At 35.5% G+C, this 19,232-nt stretch overlaps 2 protein-coding genes across 4 annotated transcripts in view; both read right to left on the minus strand.

Annotated features, from left to right (window-relative positions):
• LOC132700488 (NADH dehydrogenase [ubiquinone] 1 beta subcomplex subunit 2, mitochondrial-like) overlaps positions 1-19,232 on the minus strand; it is a 190,286-nt gene that overhangs the window by 29,043 nt on the left and 142,011 nt on the right. The window lies entirely within an intron of this gene.
• Positions 1-19,232, minus strand: part of LOC132700483 (suppressor of lurcher protein 1) — a 202,204-nt gene that overhangs the window by 26,980 nt on the left and 155,992 nt on the right. For all 3 annotated transcript variants that reach the window (XM_060667836.1, XM_060667837.1, XM_060667839.1), the window contains 2 exons: positions 15,393-15,604; positions 12,596-12,667 (listed from right to left, as the gene is read on the minus strand). In XM_060667836.1, the coding sequence (XP_060523819.1) occupies positions 12,596-12,667; positions 15,393-15,604 (284 nt within the window). The remainder of the gene's footprint in view (positions 1-12,595; positions 12,668-15,392; positions 15,605-19,232) is intronic.

Raw genomic sequence — 19,232 nt, forward strand, 5'->3', positions numbered from 1 at the left:
GAAGTTACGTCCTACGAGCCTTCCGTAAATAACCTATAAAACGTTTTCCCCAAATAATGGCTGTATAACGGTGACGTCGAGGCGGAACGCGGTTCTATCCCCTTGGATTTACAAGATTTACCGCATAGGTACTGAAGATTCGGTCCGGATTTACGAGATTTACCAGAAATGTACCCAAGGTGGAAGTAATACACGAGTAAATAACAAATAATTGAACCACAACAAAATCGGAAGCGATACACCAACTTCAAAATGTGACAGCTTGTTCTCAAAATCCGAGATGACGTATGCTATAAGATTTATGTACATATTATACTCTGGATTTACAAGATTTACAAGAGATGTACAAAAAATGTAGTGGGAAGATTTACAGGAGTTGTGTAAAAAATGTAGTCGGATTTATCACATTAATATGTACCAAAATCGCCAAACAAATTCCTGAGATTTATATGGAATGTACCAAGTATTTAAGTTTATGTACATACACAATCGAAAATCCTTTTCCGTTATAGCAAAAGTTTAAAATCCGAGATTTATGGATGTATTCTACTGGACTTGCTGGAGTTGTACAGCAGAATTTTTAGACAATGTACTAGTTTATACATAAGCAATAATTAAACCACCCCATAAGGTGTTAAACGAATATTCCTTTTTCTCTATCGTATTACTAGATTTACAAAATTTACGGAAGAAGACGTAGTCTTATTTGTAAAACAAACGTGTGCGTCCGATGAAATTTGTAAGATTTATATTAAATGTACCGAAGGTAGAAGTGCTACGCGAGCAAATATATAAGCCTCAAACCGCCGATTCAAGCAATTTAGAAGCAAATATGCGATGGACTCTAAGAGAATTTAAAGATGTATTCAATGACGTAGGTCGTATTTATACGATTTATGGCGAATGTACCGAAGGTACAGTTCGGATTAACGTAAATATTTAAAAGATTTGCGGCGAATGTACCTCACACGTTAATATAAATATTCCTTTCTTTTACTTTCCTTTTAAACTTGACTTTTGAGATTTTCCCATGATGGTTGCATTCGTCTGAGAGGTAGATTGAATTATACATAAACAGACCAGCTGAAAACCTGCAGTGAGTTCCGCCGGGAAATTTTATGGGCCGCGAATGCGGCAGATACAAGAAACTGCACTAAGCCCCGGTATGGCAATGTGGCTTTTGTTGCCATCGCGTTCCGTGCTTTAACGCTTTGGTTTGGTCCGAATAGGACGGCCGGTTTTTAATTAAAACAAAACAGCTCCATTAACAGGCGAAGTTAATTAGAGCGTTTTGGCCGTTTAGTGTTTCATGAAATCGCTTGCTCCGAATATTTTGATTAAAGTTTTATCCCAACAATTTCTTAATTTCACATCCGTTTTAGTTAGTTCCCAAATCATTTCGACTTAGCAAATCGAAGAGATTGTGACAAAGTTATTTTTTATCCTGAAGCGGTAAACATAATATTAAAAGGTTATATTATATGGCGTTATATAAAGTTAATTTACATTCTTTGACTTTGAAAAGTTATCCTCTAGCATTTCTGATCTTTGTAGTCTACGACGTGCTAGAAAAGTGCGTGAAAGAATTATTTACCAATAGAATGTAATCTCCAAAAAAGTCAGCCTAATTAGGAAAATATTAATACGGTCTCCATTACTAAAAAAAATCGGTTGACATTCCCTCTTCTCTTTCATTATGGTTTTCATTTTCAGTGCCACTTCTTTTCTTGCTTTTTGTAGTCCACTACGTGATAAACTTTGTCTTTCTCCACCAATTGAATGTAATTTTCAAAGAAAATTATCCTAATTAGTGATCATAAACTGGAACAAATTATAAAAACAGGTAGATTTTATTTTTGATTTTTTTAATTAATTAATTTAATTAATTAATGATTCTTTAATAATTATAAATAAGATGGAATTATAAAAAGACTCCCATTTCCTTATGAAAACAAAGATATTCCCTTTCTCTTTCTGATTTTTATAGTCTATCCGAAAGAAATTCTCTAAAAATCGTAGATTAGTTAGTAATTATAAACAGAATAAAATCATAAAAACAGGTAGCCTTTATTATTGACATTCCCTCTTCTCTTTTGAGATTTTGTAGTCTACTACTCTCGCCACAAACTGAATGTAATTCGTCAGAAAAATCAAGCAAATTAGTAACTATAAATAAGATAAAATAATAAAAACGGGGGGCTTCTATTATAAAAAAAAAGTTAAAATTTTCATTTTTTCGTTTGGTAGTATACGACGTGATAAACTTTTTATTTCTCCACCAATCTATTGAAATCTTCAAAAAAAGTTAGTCTAATTAGCAATTATATAAGGGATAAAAGTATGAAAACAGGGAGATTTTATTATAAAAGAAAGGTTTTACATTCCCTCTTCTCTTTTTGGTTTTTGTAGTCTACAACGTATTAAATATTTCTTTTAACACTAATCGCAAGTAATCCGTCATAAAGTTGACCCAATTAGTAATAATAAATAAGACAAATTTATAAAAATTTGTGGTTTTCATTATGAAAAAAAAATTGATGTTCCCTTTCTCTTCCTGTTGTTTGTAATCTACGTTAATCTATGTTAACTTTTCTTTCTTCACAACCGAAGTATTTTGCCAAAGGTAGGCTGATTAGTAATTATAAACAGGATAAAATTATAAAAACAGGTAGCTTTTGTTATAAGAAAAGGTTCACGTTGCCTCTTCTCTTTTTGGTTATTGTAGTGTATGATGTGCTAAATGTTCTTTTCTCTATCAAATGAAAGTAATCACCCACAAAGTTGTCCTATTTAGAAACTCATAGAAACGGATGGCTTTCATTACAAAAAAAAATAGGTATTCCCTCTTTTCTTTCTGAATTTCCTAGTCAACCACGTGTTAACTTTTTATGTGGCTTTTTTTATAAAAAAAAAGGTGCACATTGCATCTTCTTTTTTTAGTTTTTGTAGTCTACGATATGTTTAATGTCTCCTTCAACACAAATCGAAAAAGATCCCCCATAAAGTTGGCCTAAATAGTAATTACAAATAAAATAAAATTATAAAAAAAGCGTTTTTCATTATAAAAAAAGGATTTCTTTTTCCTTTCTGGTTCTTGTAGTCTGCGACATGTTAATTTTTCTTTGTGCACCAAAAAAGGAAGGGTATTTAGTAATTATAAAAACCGATGGTTTTATTATAAAAAAAAAGTTCACTTGCTACCTAAAGTAAATTAAAACAGATGGCTTTAATTCTCCAAAAAAAGGTAAGTAAATAAGTAATTAAAACTGGTGGCTTGTATTACTAATATGTAGTCTATGATCATTTTGTGGTCTACTAAGTGGAAACTTTTGTTTCTTCACCCACTGAAAGTTAGTAATTATAAATACGACAATATAAATAAAAACGATTGGCTTCAATTATAAATAAAAGATTTCAATAGTTCAGATTAAACAAAAGAAAAACGAAATTATATGTTTATTTATAAACTTCTCGAAATCTGAAATGCGGTAAATAAAAATTAAGAAGTTATTTCGAACAGGAGAGTTCGAAATTGCTTTCGGAACATTTAAGGAGATTTTAAGGCCGTCGGAGAAGCAACTTCGTTATCGTCTGAAGTTGTTAAGATTCGTCGCGCCTAATCGACTAGAAATGTGCGTCCTATTCAATTTTCCTGGTAAATATTTCCAGTACCGTTAGTAGAATCCAGTTTACGAAGAAGGCTCGTAAGTTGACAAACTGTATTAACTAAAAATTAATCGATGCAAAACGTTAGAGGACATTTTGTTAATAAAAATAAAACATTGATTTAATTTAATTTAATTTAATGATTTTATATGTACAGGGTGAGTCAAAAATAGAAAGATTGTTAGAGTGCACAATTTAAAATGTTAAAAAGTACACAGGGTGGTTAAAAAAACCGCGATTCATAAAACATACATTACTCAAAATGGACTACCCTATTTCTAAATTTTATTTTCTGCCCATTTTAAAAGTCTTCACCTCTTTACTAATAATAATAATAATACATACGAGGCGTGTTAAAAAATTAATTAATCACGATAATGCAGTTGCTCATTCGTAGGTGCTTGTGTCTAACTTTTTGGCCAAAAACAAAACCAGAATCATGATTCAGCCACCATATTCAAAGGATGTGACCCCCTGCGACTTTTTTCTGTTCTTAAACGTAAAAGTTACCTTACTTTTTCAACACACCTTGTATAAATCTAATTGTTTTCTAAATCCACTAGTTTTCACTTGCAAGAAAATTACGATACCGCCATTATTTTTAATATAATTGATGTTAGCGCTATTCGAACATGACGTTAAAGATAGATAGAATTAGATGTCACAGGGTGGGTATATTTCGATAATTTCAAAAATCTCGAACACCATATAAGAATTTCATTAGGCTTCTTGTTATATAGCTCTCAAAAAATATTTAACAAATAAGAACTATTTCCAAACACTTTGGTTTGGAACTGTTTTCAAAGCAAAGTGTACATCCCAAATTTTATTTTTTGTGTGTATAAAAAAATATTCTTTTGGTTTGTCTACAAAATCAGCTAAAACAGCCTCTTTTAACTCAACTTCGTCGTTAAACCGCCGTCCACGTAAGTATTTTTCCAAATACCCAAAAAAATAATAGTCGCTGAGGGCCATATCTGGATCATAGGGAGAATGGTCTATCTGTTGGAACCCATACTCTAAAGTGGCAGCTTGTGCAACACCAGCAGTATGGACAGATGCATTATGGTGCAAAAGACGCACACCTCCTTACCATTGATAGTGGTATTAGTTTCTTTAAAATCTATCAAAAGAATTCCTTCACAATCCCAAAAGATCGTGGCCATCACCTTTTTTGTTCACTGGCAGACTCTGAATTTTCTTGGAGATGCTTCACCCTTCAACAAACACTTGTATCAGAAAGCTTAGTAATTTTTGAGATTTCCTTGACCTTTAAACGTCGATCACTTAATACACCGCTTCCACAATCGCAACAATATCTTCCGTTATGGCCTCCACTGTTCGACCAGATCTTGAATCATCTTCAAGGGGCTCTTGCCCATTATTAGAGAGATGAGCAGAGGTATGGTGTTTTATTCTGGCTTAAGTGACTTGGGCTGAGACAGTGTAAACAAGAAAGTTGACACCTGATGATTTTTGGGTCGGATGGTCATGTTACAATGCATTAAGGTATGACCCAACGTTAGGTCTGATTTTCTATTGACAATTACGTAGTTATTTATTAAGGATGACACAAACAATAAAAATTAGCCGAATCTAGACGTGACGTTTACGATTTATGATTCAATTTTCGCAATGGCGTACGGCTTAACGCGGTCGCGGATTTATTCCGGTATCGGCGCCCGGAATATCGCCACTTGGCGCGAATCTAGCCAAGATACCGGATTTATCTTCACGTTTCGTGAGTTACGAGGCGTAAGCTTCGAATTTTATCTCTCGCGAGTGCGGTTTGTCGAACGATTGCCTCGTACGTCTAAAAACACCGACTCCAACGGTGGTATAGTCGCCCCAGCACTACGACGGAGCAACGTCAACCTCAACAACCCATAAAGTCAAAATACTTTCCAAATTGAACTATTTTCTGACTTCTGAAACATTCCCTGATTTGGCTCAAAATTTGGGTGGTATTTATCTTCGTATATGATGGTTCTAGGTCCCCCGCAAGCAGGTGAGGTCAAATTGTCAATACGCTTTTACAATTCTGGGGCGACTATATCACTGGTTATTTTTCATTTCATACTTATCTTGGTATGTAATGGTTCTACGTCCACCAGTAAATATAAATTATCACGGGAGTCATATAAGTCAATGCTTCAATAAACTTCTACAAGCCTGGGGCGACTATACCACTGATTATATTTTTATTTGGTCAATTACGGATAGTTAGAGATCAATAACAACAGTTAAAAAGGAAATTTAGGTTCTTTGATAAAGATATTGAGATGCGGTTTTCACTGACGCAGTCAAACTTCCGGCACATTCTCTTTTTCTATTTACACAAAATTTGAGTAATATGTGTCTGGTATCTTGACATATGATGTTCCCCCTAGTTTCCCCGGTAAATTTAAATTATTATGGCAGCCATGTGAGAGCCAAATTGTCAATGTTTCAATATTCTTTTACAACCCTGGGGTGACTATACCACTGATAACAGATAAAGATCAAATGCTCTCCAAATTCTTTTTTTTTAGTTATAAGTTCGTTTAATTATAATTTAGGTTATTTGATAAAGAGGTTATGAGGTTTTCACTGGGTTTTAGGAACACTTCCAGCACATAATTTAAAATGAGGTATTCGGCCAGCCTCCAGTACATCCTCTTAGCTCGTTCTTTTATAGCTCTGGAGCAAGTATACCACTAATTAAAGTTTTATTTGGTCAATTAGGGATAATTAGCGAAAAAAAACAACCCGCAGAGTATTGGGTTGTTCGAAAAGTCATTTCGTTTTTTTTTGGGGAACATGAAAGACAGTTTTTGTATAAGGAATAAATATTTTATTAAATTATATATTGGCCATTCTGGTCCAACACCTTTTGCCATCTTTCTGGCAGTAATATAATTCCCCTCTCATAAAAGTTTTGGTCCTTGCTGGCAAAAAACTGGTTCAGGTGGTTTTTGACATCTTCATTTGAGGTAAAGGTTTTGCCATCCAAAAAATTTTGCAGGGACCGGAACAAATAGTAGTCGGAAGGCGCCAGATCTGGAGAATATGGTGGATGTTGCAGTACGTCCCATTCAAGCTGTAAAAGTTTTTGGCGAGTGACCAAACTTGTGTGAGGTCTCGCATTATCCTGGTGGAACACTACACCCTTCCTGTTGATTAATTCGGGCCTCTTCTCTTTAAGTGAATCATTCAATTTGTCCAGTTGATGACAATAGACTTCTGAATTAATCGTTGTATTGTCCGGCAAAAGCTAAAAAAAAACGATTCCTTTGACATCCCACCAAACGGAGAGCAGCACCTTTTTTTGTTGAATGTTGGCTTTTGACACGCTTTGAGCCGGTTCATCTTTTCTGCTCCATGACCTCTTGCGTTTAACATTGTTGTATACAACCCATTTTTCGTCCCCAGTAATAATCCGCTTCAAAAATGGATCATTTTCTTGACGTTTGAGGAACGAATCACACACGTCAACGCGACGACACAAATTTCGCTCCGTAAGGACATGGGGCACCCACACATCGAGCTTCGAGGTTAAGCCCATGCCTTTCAAATGGCCATAAACAGTCGAATTCGACAAATTTAATCTCTCACCGATCTCTCGTGTGGTTATTCGCCGATTTGCATCAACTAATGCCTTTATCGCATCTTTGTCAGCTTCGACCGGCCTTCCAGACCGTGGTGCATCTTCGACATCAAAATTGCCGGATCGAAATTTTGCAAACCAGTTCTGGCACTGGCGTACTGTTAACACGCCTTCTCCATACACATCCGTCAATTTTTTTCTCGCTTGGACAGCATTTTTACCTTTTCTGAAGTAAAAAAGTAAAATATGACGAAAATGCTGCTTATTGCTCTCCCTATTTAAAAGGGCACCAACCAAAAACTACTGAGTAGAATTAATAGAACTTTTTCACACACAAGCCTTGCAATATCAGCTCTCAAGACATATAATGGTTATGCGGCTTAAGTGTGAAGTTGGTTTCGAAAAAACGTAATTAATTCCTCTGACGGGAAAAAACGAAATGACTTTCCGAACAACCTTATAGTTATGTTTCCCAAATTAAAGTTTTATTCTAATTATAAATTGTTTTATTCATATTCTGGGTTAGGTTAAGGATATTGAGACGCGACTTCACTTTTACTCGATATTTTTTAGCTCTGCGTTCTCCAAAGTTAGTCAATGTGAAGAAAAAAGCGAAACGACAGAAAAGACGGAGCATGAAATATACAGCAGTCCGAAGCAAACACGGCCATTTAGGCGGAAACAAAGGCACGAATGTATTGTCCGACGGTTTTCGCGACCCATTGTCGTCGTGAATAATGCACGGTATGTACCCGCAGGGTGCGCTCGTATCAAATATGCAAACCTGATTTAGACGTCTGACGCCGGAACCGCCCCCAGGGCCCACCAAAGAACTAAGGAATCCCTAAGTTGCAGTTACGACAGATTCGGAAAATCTAGGGAACCGCTTTTTTTGCGAAGCCGGACGAAAAGAAAATACATTTCGTGAATTAAGATCGTAATGGTTTCACATTATAGGCTGTTTCGGAAACACGTGGAGCAGTAAAATGGAAAGTATTAACCGTAGAGTCTTTATAAATATATTTGTTTTATATTTTTTTGTAATTTAAGTTTTGTGTAATGTATTTTTGGATAAAATTTAATAAAAAAAGGTATGCCATTTTTATAAATAATTAATATTAATAATGATAATAACAACAATATCCTTATTTAGCCAAGAGAGGAATCAGAAGATTTTGTGTGTGTTATTTTTCATATTTTTGAAATGAAGGTTTTCGTTATAACTAAAAAAATGTCTCTGTCTATTAAAACTATAACTTACAGCATTTATAAATTTTCGTTGTACACGTTGGATTTCAGACTGGCGTAGCATATTCCAACACGGGTCTGACAAGACTGTAAAAAGGTATTATTAAAGATATTTTATTATTAAACCGATTAAAATAAATCCAAGACTCTTTAGAGTATTTTGAACAATGTTTTCTACGTGTATCTCAAAAACAAGCCCCGAATCCAATGTACTATCCAGGTTCTTTTGTCTGAAAAGTTCAGTTTGTTGTTGCCTATGTAGAGATCACTTTCAATTTGTAAACAAAATACAGTGACAATCAGTTCAGAGAACAATATTGTTCAAAATAAAAAAAACGAGTTTCTCTTAATTCAAATGATTATGGCTCAGTTGAATTAGCATTGCGACATGCTATGATGGTCATGGGACACCCTGTATATTTAGGGTTGATTGAAAATTCTGAAACCGGAGGTAACGGCTTAAACAAAGGAAGTATTTTTTTTTTACTTTTAAATTTTGTCAATGTTTCTTCTGCTGTCGAGAAGAACGGAGAAGGGAGACCGGCCGCTAAGCTTAGGGAACGAAAAAAGCATGTAATGAAATATATTTCAGCCGCTACGCTTCGGTCAAAAGATGGAGTCCCGACAGAGATATAAATCCTCTCCGTCGGTCTATTTACAACGTCCGAAATTCGGTTATTTTCGGAGTGGTTTTGCAATGACGATACTTTGTCGCATCTGAACGAGACTGTTCAGGTTTATCTTCCATTTTTTTTTGTTAGTATTGATTCACCATTCTTACCCATTGTCAAACATTTGCTATGATCATTAATTTCTTCACTAAAAATAGGGTTTAATTGGTCATCAATGAACTACTATCGAACATTTTTATCGATATTTATGACATTGAGTTCATAATGATACCAAAAAAACGCGGAGCCAAAACATGTGGGGACTGTAGATCTTAAGATAATTCACCAAAGAATATACGGGATATGCGAAGATAGAGTATCGGGAAACGCAGTTTGGCTTTATGAAAATAGTTGGCTTTGTTTAGTCTGCAAGTGCTGTTAAAGCGATGCCGTGATGTGAACTGTGACGTATATGTTTGCTTTATCGATTATGGGAAAGGTACAACACGAGAGGATATTAGAATCATACTAATACTTTCACTTCATTAAAAAATTGAAAAGCATTACATTAGAAAGACATACGTTTTACCACTGACTTTGAAACTAATAGTAATCATCTTCATTCTCATTCTTATCATTCTTCAACAAATGAAAAAAGCAAGAATCTATAGTCATCCGAGACAATGTTCATGCCCGTCCCTTAGCTCCGCCCCCTCAGCAGGCACGGAGTGGAATGCCGGCTAGTTTCAATTCAGCTCTGAAGAAGCCAACAGGATGATTGGCAAAACGTAGGCAAGTTTGATTTATTAATAAATGACGTAGGACGAATCCAGGAGATTTGTAAACAGTACCTTTAATATGATTCGGGTTGAGATAGTTTTACAGCTCTGTAAACAAGCAAAATGGGGGAAACTATTAAAGAGATAAGTTAAAAAAACCTCCCTTGGCATTTTTTCTATAATTATTTGGGGCTTCCGCTTGAATTATCCTATTGTATTTATTGAATTAAAAATATCCCTTATAGCGGTAGGAAGCTGGAAGAATACTGATTAAATCAACACACGTTTTACCGATGCTGGTACCGTGATAATTAATAAAATTGGCTAAGCCCAATTTTTAATGAAAAAATAATAAATTCGAGGCTTTGCAAAAAAGCAATAAGGGCAAACAACAACATTTTATTTCGATCTTATATGATATTTGACTTTCGAAACAATAAATGAGCCTTTTATTTGGTAAAAAGTGGCAATGCTTCTAAAAATTCAGGTTTTTTTCGTTTTTATTCATATCTTTATTTTTTTTGTTTCTGTTTGCTTGTTATTTTTAAATTTTATATTTAATTATATGATTCCTTATGGGATAATTTTTTTCCGATATGATATTATCGTAATTTAATATTACCGTGGCTTTTGGCTTTTAACAATAATATGCGAATATTAATCTGTTTAGGGTTTTCATAGTAGGGTCGGAAATACTAATGCGGGGGGCATTGTTCCCCATTGTGGGGCAAAAATAAGCGAACTGGGGTAACGCTAACGACCAGCCCCATCGTCCGGGGTCTTTCTTCTTTCACTACAAAGCCGCTATTCTAAATAAGATCAGGTCTAATTGAAATGGATACCGGACGTTGTATTAACACGTGACAGCAATCATAGAAATATATAATTTTTTCTTTATTTAAGGCGATTTTTAAAATTTATTTCTTTTTTCGCGATAAGTAGTATAGAAATAAGGTTTCTGGACCCAATGGTGCTGGCGACGGACATCTTTCAAAAAATGTTTAAAAAATTATAATTGCGTATGCAGGTAGGAATTAATATCACCGTTCGCTGTTTTAAAATGAGTAATTAATCTCGCTTACCGCTATGTTAGATGTTTTAAAATTCCAAATTTTGAGGTCATATTTTGAAAACAATACATCATGCAGACAATTTTTTAAATCTGCTTGGATGATCATCGTAAGTGTAATAGAAATGAAGGTTAGGAACCCAATGATCATTTTTCAAGTTCAACGTTAATAAAATTCCAAAATCGGATGATGCCTAAGTAAGTATGTGTGCTAAGTAGTCAAAAATTTGAAATATACGAAAAAAACACCTTAAAAAATGATACTATCTAATTTGCACTTTGTTTTTCCTATTATTCATTGATGTTTCCAAAATTCAAAATAATTCCTAACCATATAGCAGATTAAAAACAAGTTTATATAGAGACAAATACACCAAATGTTAATAAATATTGCTTTTAGCAACTCTTACACGGAAAATTAAATATTTTGAATTTAAAGGCATTCTTACTTAGGTCCTTTCTGTCCGTGCGTAGGTATAACAGAGAGTGAAATATGATTCAAAGAAATTTGCTTGCTGACATTTCCCTTCTACTAACAAAAATTGAAATGCCAAACTCAACGCAGGTGAACCCATGAAACTTCTCTAAACTAGCAAACTGGTTAATCTATGATCGTACCAACTTTTTGACATTTAAAAATCAGTTCTTGAAGAAGTTTCAATTTTGTCCTTGACCCCCCGTAATAACCCAAAAAGTGTCAAACGTCGAGTCTATACTAAAAAAACTACCATTTCTAACAGAAATTTGATTTGAAACACCAGAAACGCTTAAAAATACAATGCATAGTTTCTTGGTTTGTTCAGAGCTTAGCTCACACTTTATTAATGACATTCCTGACTCACAGTTAACATTAAGACCCAAAAAAGCAACGGGGAAGAAGCCATGACTGATGAACCGCCATTAGCGTACTTCCTATGGCACTTATTATCATTATACTGTTAGGCTTAGGCAACGCCGGTAAAACTGCACTTTACTGCACGTATATACACTATATACAGACAGAAGTCACATATTGACACAGCGTTTACTATCTATAGGTAGGTACCATCACAATATCATCCAATAAACTCATTTACAACACGGTTTGTTATAAATTCTTGGATTGAAAATCTGCGACAGCGTTCAGTTTGGAAGCCATGGAGATTAACAAATACCTCTCCTTTATTGAACTTAAATTCTCACAACAACATTAATTAAGTTTTTATTGTCATTTTTTGGTATATATAGTAAGGTAATTTGTAAATATTACATTTGATAAAGACACGGTGTTGTCGAAACAATTGTCATGTGAAAATATGTAATTTCGTAAATATCTGAACTTTTGGTTCATATTTATTTTGAACGGAAAAATCCCTTGGAGTAAATTCAAACGCAACGAACATGCCCTGTGTTCGGAATCCATTGTTTCTATTTTCAATAGACCTTTTAACTCACAAAAGTCGGGTTAGAGACCTTTTGGGATCGGTGATTTAAATTAGCGCGTTCACCCAGTTTCTCAAACCCGCGTAACCGATGTGACGGCTTGTGTGGGTCAGTCTTCACAGTGGGTCGTTTGTCTTTCATGTTCGTGTAAAGCCAACCGTGAACCGTTCGACCCTATTGGGACCCTTAACATCCTGTATATTCTCGAACTTACTTGTCTCGCTGACATTGGGCTCCACTTGGGTGGCGAACGAGTAACTGCCCAACCTACTCGACCGCTGGGAATCTGAAAAGAAGAAGAGACAACGTTAGCATAGAGAACAAAGTTTGGTTAGTCTCAACGCTCGGCGTAGGCGATAGAGGTCAAAACGCCGACCTTTCCCAAAACGCGGTTTAGTTGTTGATGGTTTGACGGATGATGATAGAGCGTCGGTAATTTAATGGACAACTAATGTCGGAAGTGTTTCGGGGTGTCCATTTGTAAAACCGAGCGGTTCTCTAACACATTTTCCCGAAACAATACGTTCCGGCCGGGTCAGTCCTTGGAGATGCTTGCAAGTTTACGGTTGGCAATTCAAATTGTAAATTAGTTCGAAAGCCATTCGTTCCTGTCGACGCAACCGTAACATCGTCGCCTTGACTCAGGGTTGCGAACTGTAATTAAAACTATGACGTAGGCTGCGGAGGCGTATAATTGACTCGCGGTTTCACTCTCACAGAAACAGTGTTGGTTTTTCGGGACAAGTTGAATAGAAATGACGATTCTGAGCTCATCTTTCAAGGTCATCATAAAAATAAATGAGTTAAGGAGGCACTCAAGCAAGAAATGATATCTGTAAGTAACCGAAAATAAATAAAATGCAGATTTTTTTAAATATGTTTGATTAGTTGTAAGTAATATAGAAATGAGGGTTCTGGAACCATTGTCTTTTTTTTTTCGAGGAACATGCGTTTTACATTTTTCAAGGTCACAGTTGAAGAAATTCCCTAACCAAAAGATAGGCAAGTGAGAGTCTGCGCAAAGTCTCGAAATAAGTGAATTAACCATGCCTTCCCATCTAACCGTCTAAGAGATTAAACACCAGAATATAGAGAGACCCGGAATAATATTCAAAAATTTGAAAAAGCAATCTCGACACAAGTGAAACAATGAAACTTCTTTCAAGTTCCAAACGGTTAAATTCATGATCGTGCCAACTTTCTGAGAATTAAAAGTCAATTCTTGCAAAAGGTTTCAGACAGTAAATAAAATTAGATTTAAAGCTGCAAAAACCTTGACAAAATCCACACCTAACGGCACAGCTTCTTCTAAACAGTATATAAAGCAAACGAAAAACGGTAAAAATCGTATATGACATGTCTGAGTAAGTTCTATTCCATATGGAAATCTCTTAATTATAGGGGAAAAAGCTCATTTCTCATAAAAAGTACTGGATACTCTAAAATTTTAGGAGGTTTGTTAAAAATATATGAATTTTACGCAAGAGTAAAATACCTTATATTACAATTATGATTAATTATCATACGGATAAACAAAAAGACAAGCATTTTCTTAAAATTAACACTTATTGTATAACACTATTAAAATGTCACAAGTGCAGCCTCCAATGGTGTTCACAATCTCCAAGTAATTAGACGCTTAAAATATGTTGAAAATGAAAAATTAAATTAAACTTTACTGTAGTACCGTTGATGGAGAGCTAAAGTGGAGAGAAACTAAATATATAAACAACCAGACCCTCAAATTAGACCAAAAAAATAAGGATTACCAAAGTTAGAAACTTTTAAGGACGTGCAAAACCGTAACAAAAAAAATCTTTCATGAATTCAGTAAACCTAGTTAATATATAACTGCAACTGCAACTAACAAGATAAATTTTCAAAAATAAACCATGGTTTACCCTTCTAATCCTAAAATCATTAGTCATTTAACATTACCGAGGATGAACCCAGAAGTTTTGTAAACAGTGTGGAAATTTCTTTGAAAAATTGAGAAATATGCTGTTAGAATCGATGCATAAAACAAATATATTTATCTAGACGAAAAAATTTATGTTGCATATTTGGATGTGCTAGATATAGATATGCAACAATGGCACCAGCGGATCGAGTGCTCAGTTATCGAGCACAGCCATAGGAAATGAAACTGAAGTGATCAAATAATATTTTCGCATGCTAGATCGGTGTTTAATTGGGTATGTTGCAGAAGCAAGGAGAAACAAAAATTAAAACCACTTTTCGCACAAAAAAAAATTATAAATTAAAATTATAAAATATTTTAATCCAGTAATCCAGATTCTTAATCATTACTCATTGTGCCAACATATAAGTTATAAATTTATTGTGTAGAATGAATTTTTATGTGTAAAACTTTTCTAATACAAACCTGATATACCCATTCATTTTAAAAGTAGTCTATAATGAAAACGAAAGGAATATCAACTTATTAGAAAACCCTAAATGCAATAAAAATAATTCCTGAAATTAATGACATACGATACCACCGCTTTCAAATGATGCAACGGAACCCTAATCAAAATTCTAATACCCTATCTGCTCGCGCCATCTGTCGACCGATAGCTAACATCGTTAGATCGCAGGAACCCACTCAACTTTTGCTTTACAGATTCCTATTCGCATCGCTATCGCCATCTATAGGGCCTAGTCGAAAACGCGGAGACAAATCGATCCCTGTATTACAGCGTATAAAGCGCTAAAACTATGTAATAGTAAATTATTCATTTAGGACGCTCTCAAAAAGATGTCGCGTCTTCGAAAAGCTTCGATGACGTCACGACATAGTAAAGAATTGCCGTACAATCTAGATGTATTGGGGTTTTGAGGTTTGTAAAATAAAGAATGTGATAAAATCAATATTGCTTTCTTCGCATAAAACTGACACTTCGCAAAATAATTACTCCATAATGTAATGGGAAGACGTCTTTTTACCGCCTTGGCTGAATGGCCACTTTCGGTTATTTCCGTTAATTTCATGATCCGGATCTGCTTACCGGTGGCACCGTGATCCTCCGCCATTTGGAACTGAAACGTGGCCTTAAATCCTTGACCCGGTCTATCGGAGTTGGCCACGAACTCGACGTAGAGGTCGGATCCGGTGGAAAGGACTTCGAGTTCGGTGCCCTGGTTGCAAAACAGACCTATGGAGGGGTCGGACGACGACTTGCCGTCGTATATCCGGATCAGGTCCGCCCTGTTTAAGCAGCTGCAAAAAAGGTTATTTAAATTTAAATCTGATAAGCGTTTTCCTCTACTACATAAGGTACTTATCGCCTTATTTAAGGACCTACAAAAATTCCTTTCTCTAATTTTGAATCTGAGAGAGTGGGAATGTTTCGTGGATCAATAAGACTATCGAGAACCCTTGGTACCAAGTTTTTTTTCACACAATTTTGATGCCTGTTTCTACTGTCTCACCAGCACAAAAAACAGGGGTACTTCGTATATTCTGACGTGCATTTGATTTTGTCAAGCAGATTTTCTTACCATTCCTCCTGTTCTGATTGTGAAAATAATTGTGGTTGCTGAGAAGCACTTCATATATCACCAACATCATAAAATTATCTGGATTTTCTGGTCTTGGGATATCTGGGTCATGTGGGCCTGGTGTAATTACATACTTGAGTTTTGGATAAACAATGTTTTCCAAATTTTTAGGATTATATCCACTAATGCTGGAATAGCAGTCATCATGGTGATTTGTCGACTCTCTCCATCTCCATCATTCCAATGTCTTAAACCTTTTTCACATACTTTACAAACAATATGTTCTATACTAAACTACAAAAGATGTCCCAAGTTTTCCAGCAGGACAGCTGACGTCACACGGCGCTCTACTGACAAATAAACAATGCGGTCGAAATTAAACGCCTATAATAAATTATAAAAAATATCAGGTTATTAATTAAAAAAAAAAAACGTCCCCCGCCCTCTCGGGCAATTAAATCCCCCCACCACCCTACGTTTAAAAATAAAATACCGACCCGCCCCACCCCACGCCGCAATTAGTGTCGGCGACAAGCCGGCAGACAGGAGAGAGGCGGCGGTAACTGCCTCACGTCCAAACGAAAGCTTCTCCCTCTCCCCCACCTTTTTTGCGGGGTAGGAAATTACTTCGCCGCTAACCCGTTCGAGAAAATTGCTTCTCCTAATCGCCCCGTAAATTAAATCCGATATATACGTTTCCGTATACCTCGATGGGGGCACGACTTAATCCGTTGGGGTGGGGGAAACGAAGAAATTGTTGCGAAAACGGGCGAGGGGGAACATATAAAAAACACCAAGAAGGGTGACATGACAGTTTAAGTCTGAAGTTGTCGAAATGTCGAAATAATTGGGGATTGAGGCATCGTTGGGTTCGGAACCCAACTTCCTACGCTACTTATTTAAATATTTATATCGATCTGTATGTAGTTCTGTGACGTTGTCGCAAAATTTACTTAACTTTAACATAATGGTGACTGTTTTGACTTTCCAACTTTGCATTATTTGACCTTGAAACCCAGAATTACTGTGATTGCTCTTTACTTAGTTTTTAGAAGATAATTCTTGGACTATCGTTCCCAACCGTTTTCTGACCCGGTCTGTAAAATGATTACTTTTTTCCCTTCATTAAACAGAACTGTTGTTTCAGGCCTTTATGGTAAACGATGGTACTATTTTGTGATATTTGACGCTGATTCCCAACAAACCATTCCAAAGGTTGGAAATGCCACTGCTTATTTACATTTCGTCAACATGGCTTGGTAGTATGTGTGCTGCTTGATTCCTGCTTGACGATAACAATGCCTTTCACAGCGTATCACTTTTACAACACGTCAACAGTCAGAATGGTGCACATCAGAAGAGGTGTTCTACATGGATTCCTATCATCTCCTTTCTTGCTTAACCTCCACTCTGAGGTAGTATTCAACGAGGCTCCCCTAATCTTCGTTAAGCAGATGATGCCAGCCAACAGCCATCCAGAACTTCAGTCAGTAATTTGGTCTTTGTATGAATCCGTCCAAGACCAAAATATTGATATAATAAACGTAGGCTGCATCTAGAATTGACCAAGAGTGGAAACTTCTGAACGACATGAGGGCCCTCCTGGTAAACCGAAGCCTCAGCTTTGAAATCAGGACCAGGATACTACATGCTACATCTTTCCCCCAACAGGAAAGAGAAGTGCACGAATATAGGCAAATGCAAACTGAACGCAATTCCTTATCGCCTTGTTCAAAACATTTCCTGGAACAATGGATCCGTTGCTATTTTAATGAGATTTGATGAGAAGTGGTAACAATGTCTTTTCACTACATTTTTGGCAAAAAAGAATTTGTATTTCAGGTTATAGGTTATGACTCCTTGGCGTCGCCCCCCCAAGACTTTTTGTTGGGGTCGGGTGTGGGGTTATTTATCGATCAAAATCTTTTCCAGCTTCGAATCCCGCGGCGTCACTCGACGTCGAAGTTAACAATGTTTGCGGAAACTTGGGGGAAAACTCCGGGGGCGACCCATACATATATATATGTTCTGAGCGGTTTCGACGGGACTTTTTTTTTCGCCTTTTTCCCGATTTGACCGCATATACAGTCGTTTTATTAGAAATCCGGGGGCATAAAGTTGTTCCCGACTTTCTTGTCCGTTAAAAACCGATCGTCTGACGGTGGCGGCGGCGGGGGGCGGGGGGTTACCGCCCTCGTTATCAGATCGTAGTAGACGCGCGCGATTGCGAAAGAAAGGAAAAGGATTACGAATATTACAAAAATGGGGTAAATAAATCGGAAAGGAAAAACTACAATAAAAACTAGGCATTGAAATGATAGAGAAAGTTAAAAGGTTGATTGATACTTGGAAAGATTGCGAAAGAAAGAAAAGGGATAATGAAAATGGCAAAAACACAGTAAATCAATCGGAAAGGAAGAATGAATAGAACGGTTTGAAATGAAAAATAAAATCTATTTCGTGCTGTTGCGAAAGAAAGGACAAGGATAATGAAAAAGGCGAATATGTAGTAAATAAGTTGGAAAGAAAGAAGAGAAAAGGAAAAAAATAATAAAACATACTAGGCATTAAAATGATAGAGAAAATTGATTAAAACAATATGAAATGACTCAATAATAAACAAAAAATAAAACCTATTTAGTACGATTTCGAAAGAAAAGAAAATGATAATCAAAATGGCGAAAATGCGTCATATAAATCTGAATGGGCACTAAAATGATAGAGAAAATTAAAAATTTGATTAGTACTATTTGAAATAAATAAAAAAATAAAATCTATTTAGTACTATTGCGAAAAAGATAATGAAAATGCGGCATATAAATCGGAAAGGAAGAAGAGGAAAAGGAAGAAATAAAATAAGAACTAGACATTAAAATGATAAAGAAAATTAAATGGTTGATTAAAATGATTTGGAATGCCTGAATAATAAACGAAGTACTTCGAAAGATTGCGAAAGGAAGAAAAAGGCTAATTAAAATGGCAGAAATGCTGTAAATAAATCGGCAAGGAAAAAAATAAATAAAAACGAAACATTAAAATTGCGGAAAAAAATGTAGAGTTGGTCACAACGATTTGGAACGCAACAATAATGAATAAACAAATGAATTAGTGTATTTAAGGAATTAAAGTATCACAAAGAATATTTAACCCACTTTACTGGTTCTACTTGATATTTCAAGCCGTTTTTATTAAGAAGGTTTTAGAGTAAATTTAATGTTAGGTTCCGTAGGATCGTTTTTAGGTCGACGATGGTAATGTGTAAGAGTATCTTGTGTTAGTGACTACCCATGAATTCTCATCTTCTGCTTTTAAACTCACTATTACCAAAAATAGAATTATAAAAAAGA

This window comes from Cylas formicarius, unplaced genomic scaffold (genome assembly GCF_029955315.1).
Source record: "Cylas formicarius isolate icCylForm1 unplaced genomic scaffold, icCylForm1.1 PGA_scaffold_4__25_contigs__length_36172078, whole genome shotgun sequence".
Classification (NCBI taxonomy): Eukaryota; Metazoa; Arthropoda; class Insecta; order Coleoptera; family Brentidae; genus Cylas; species Cylas formicarius.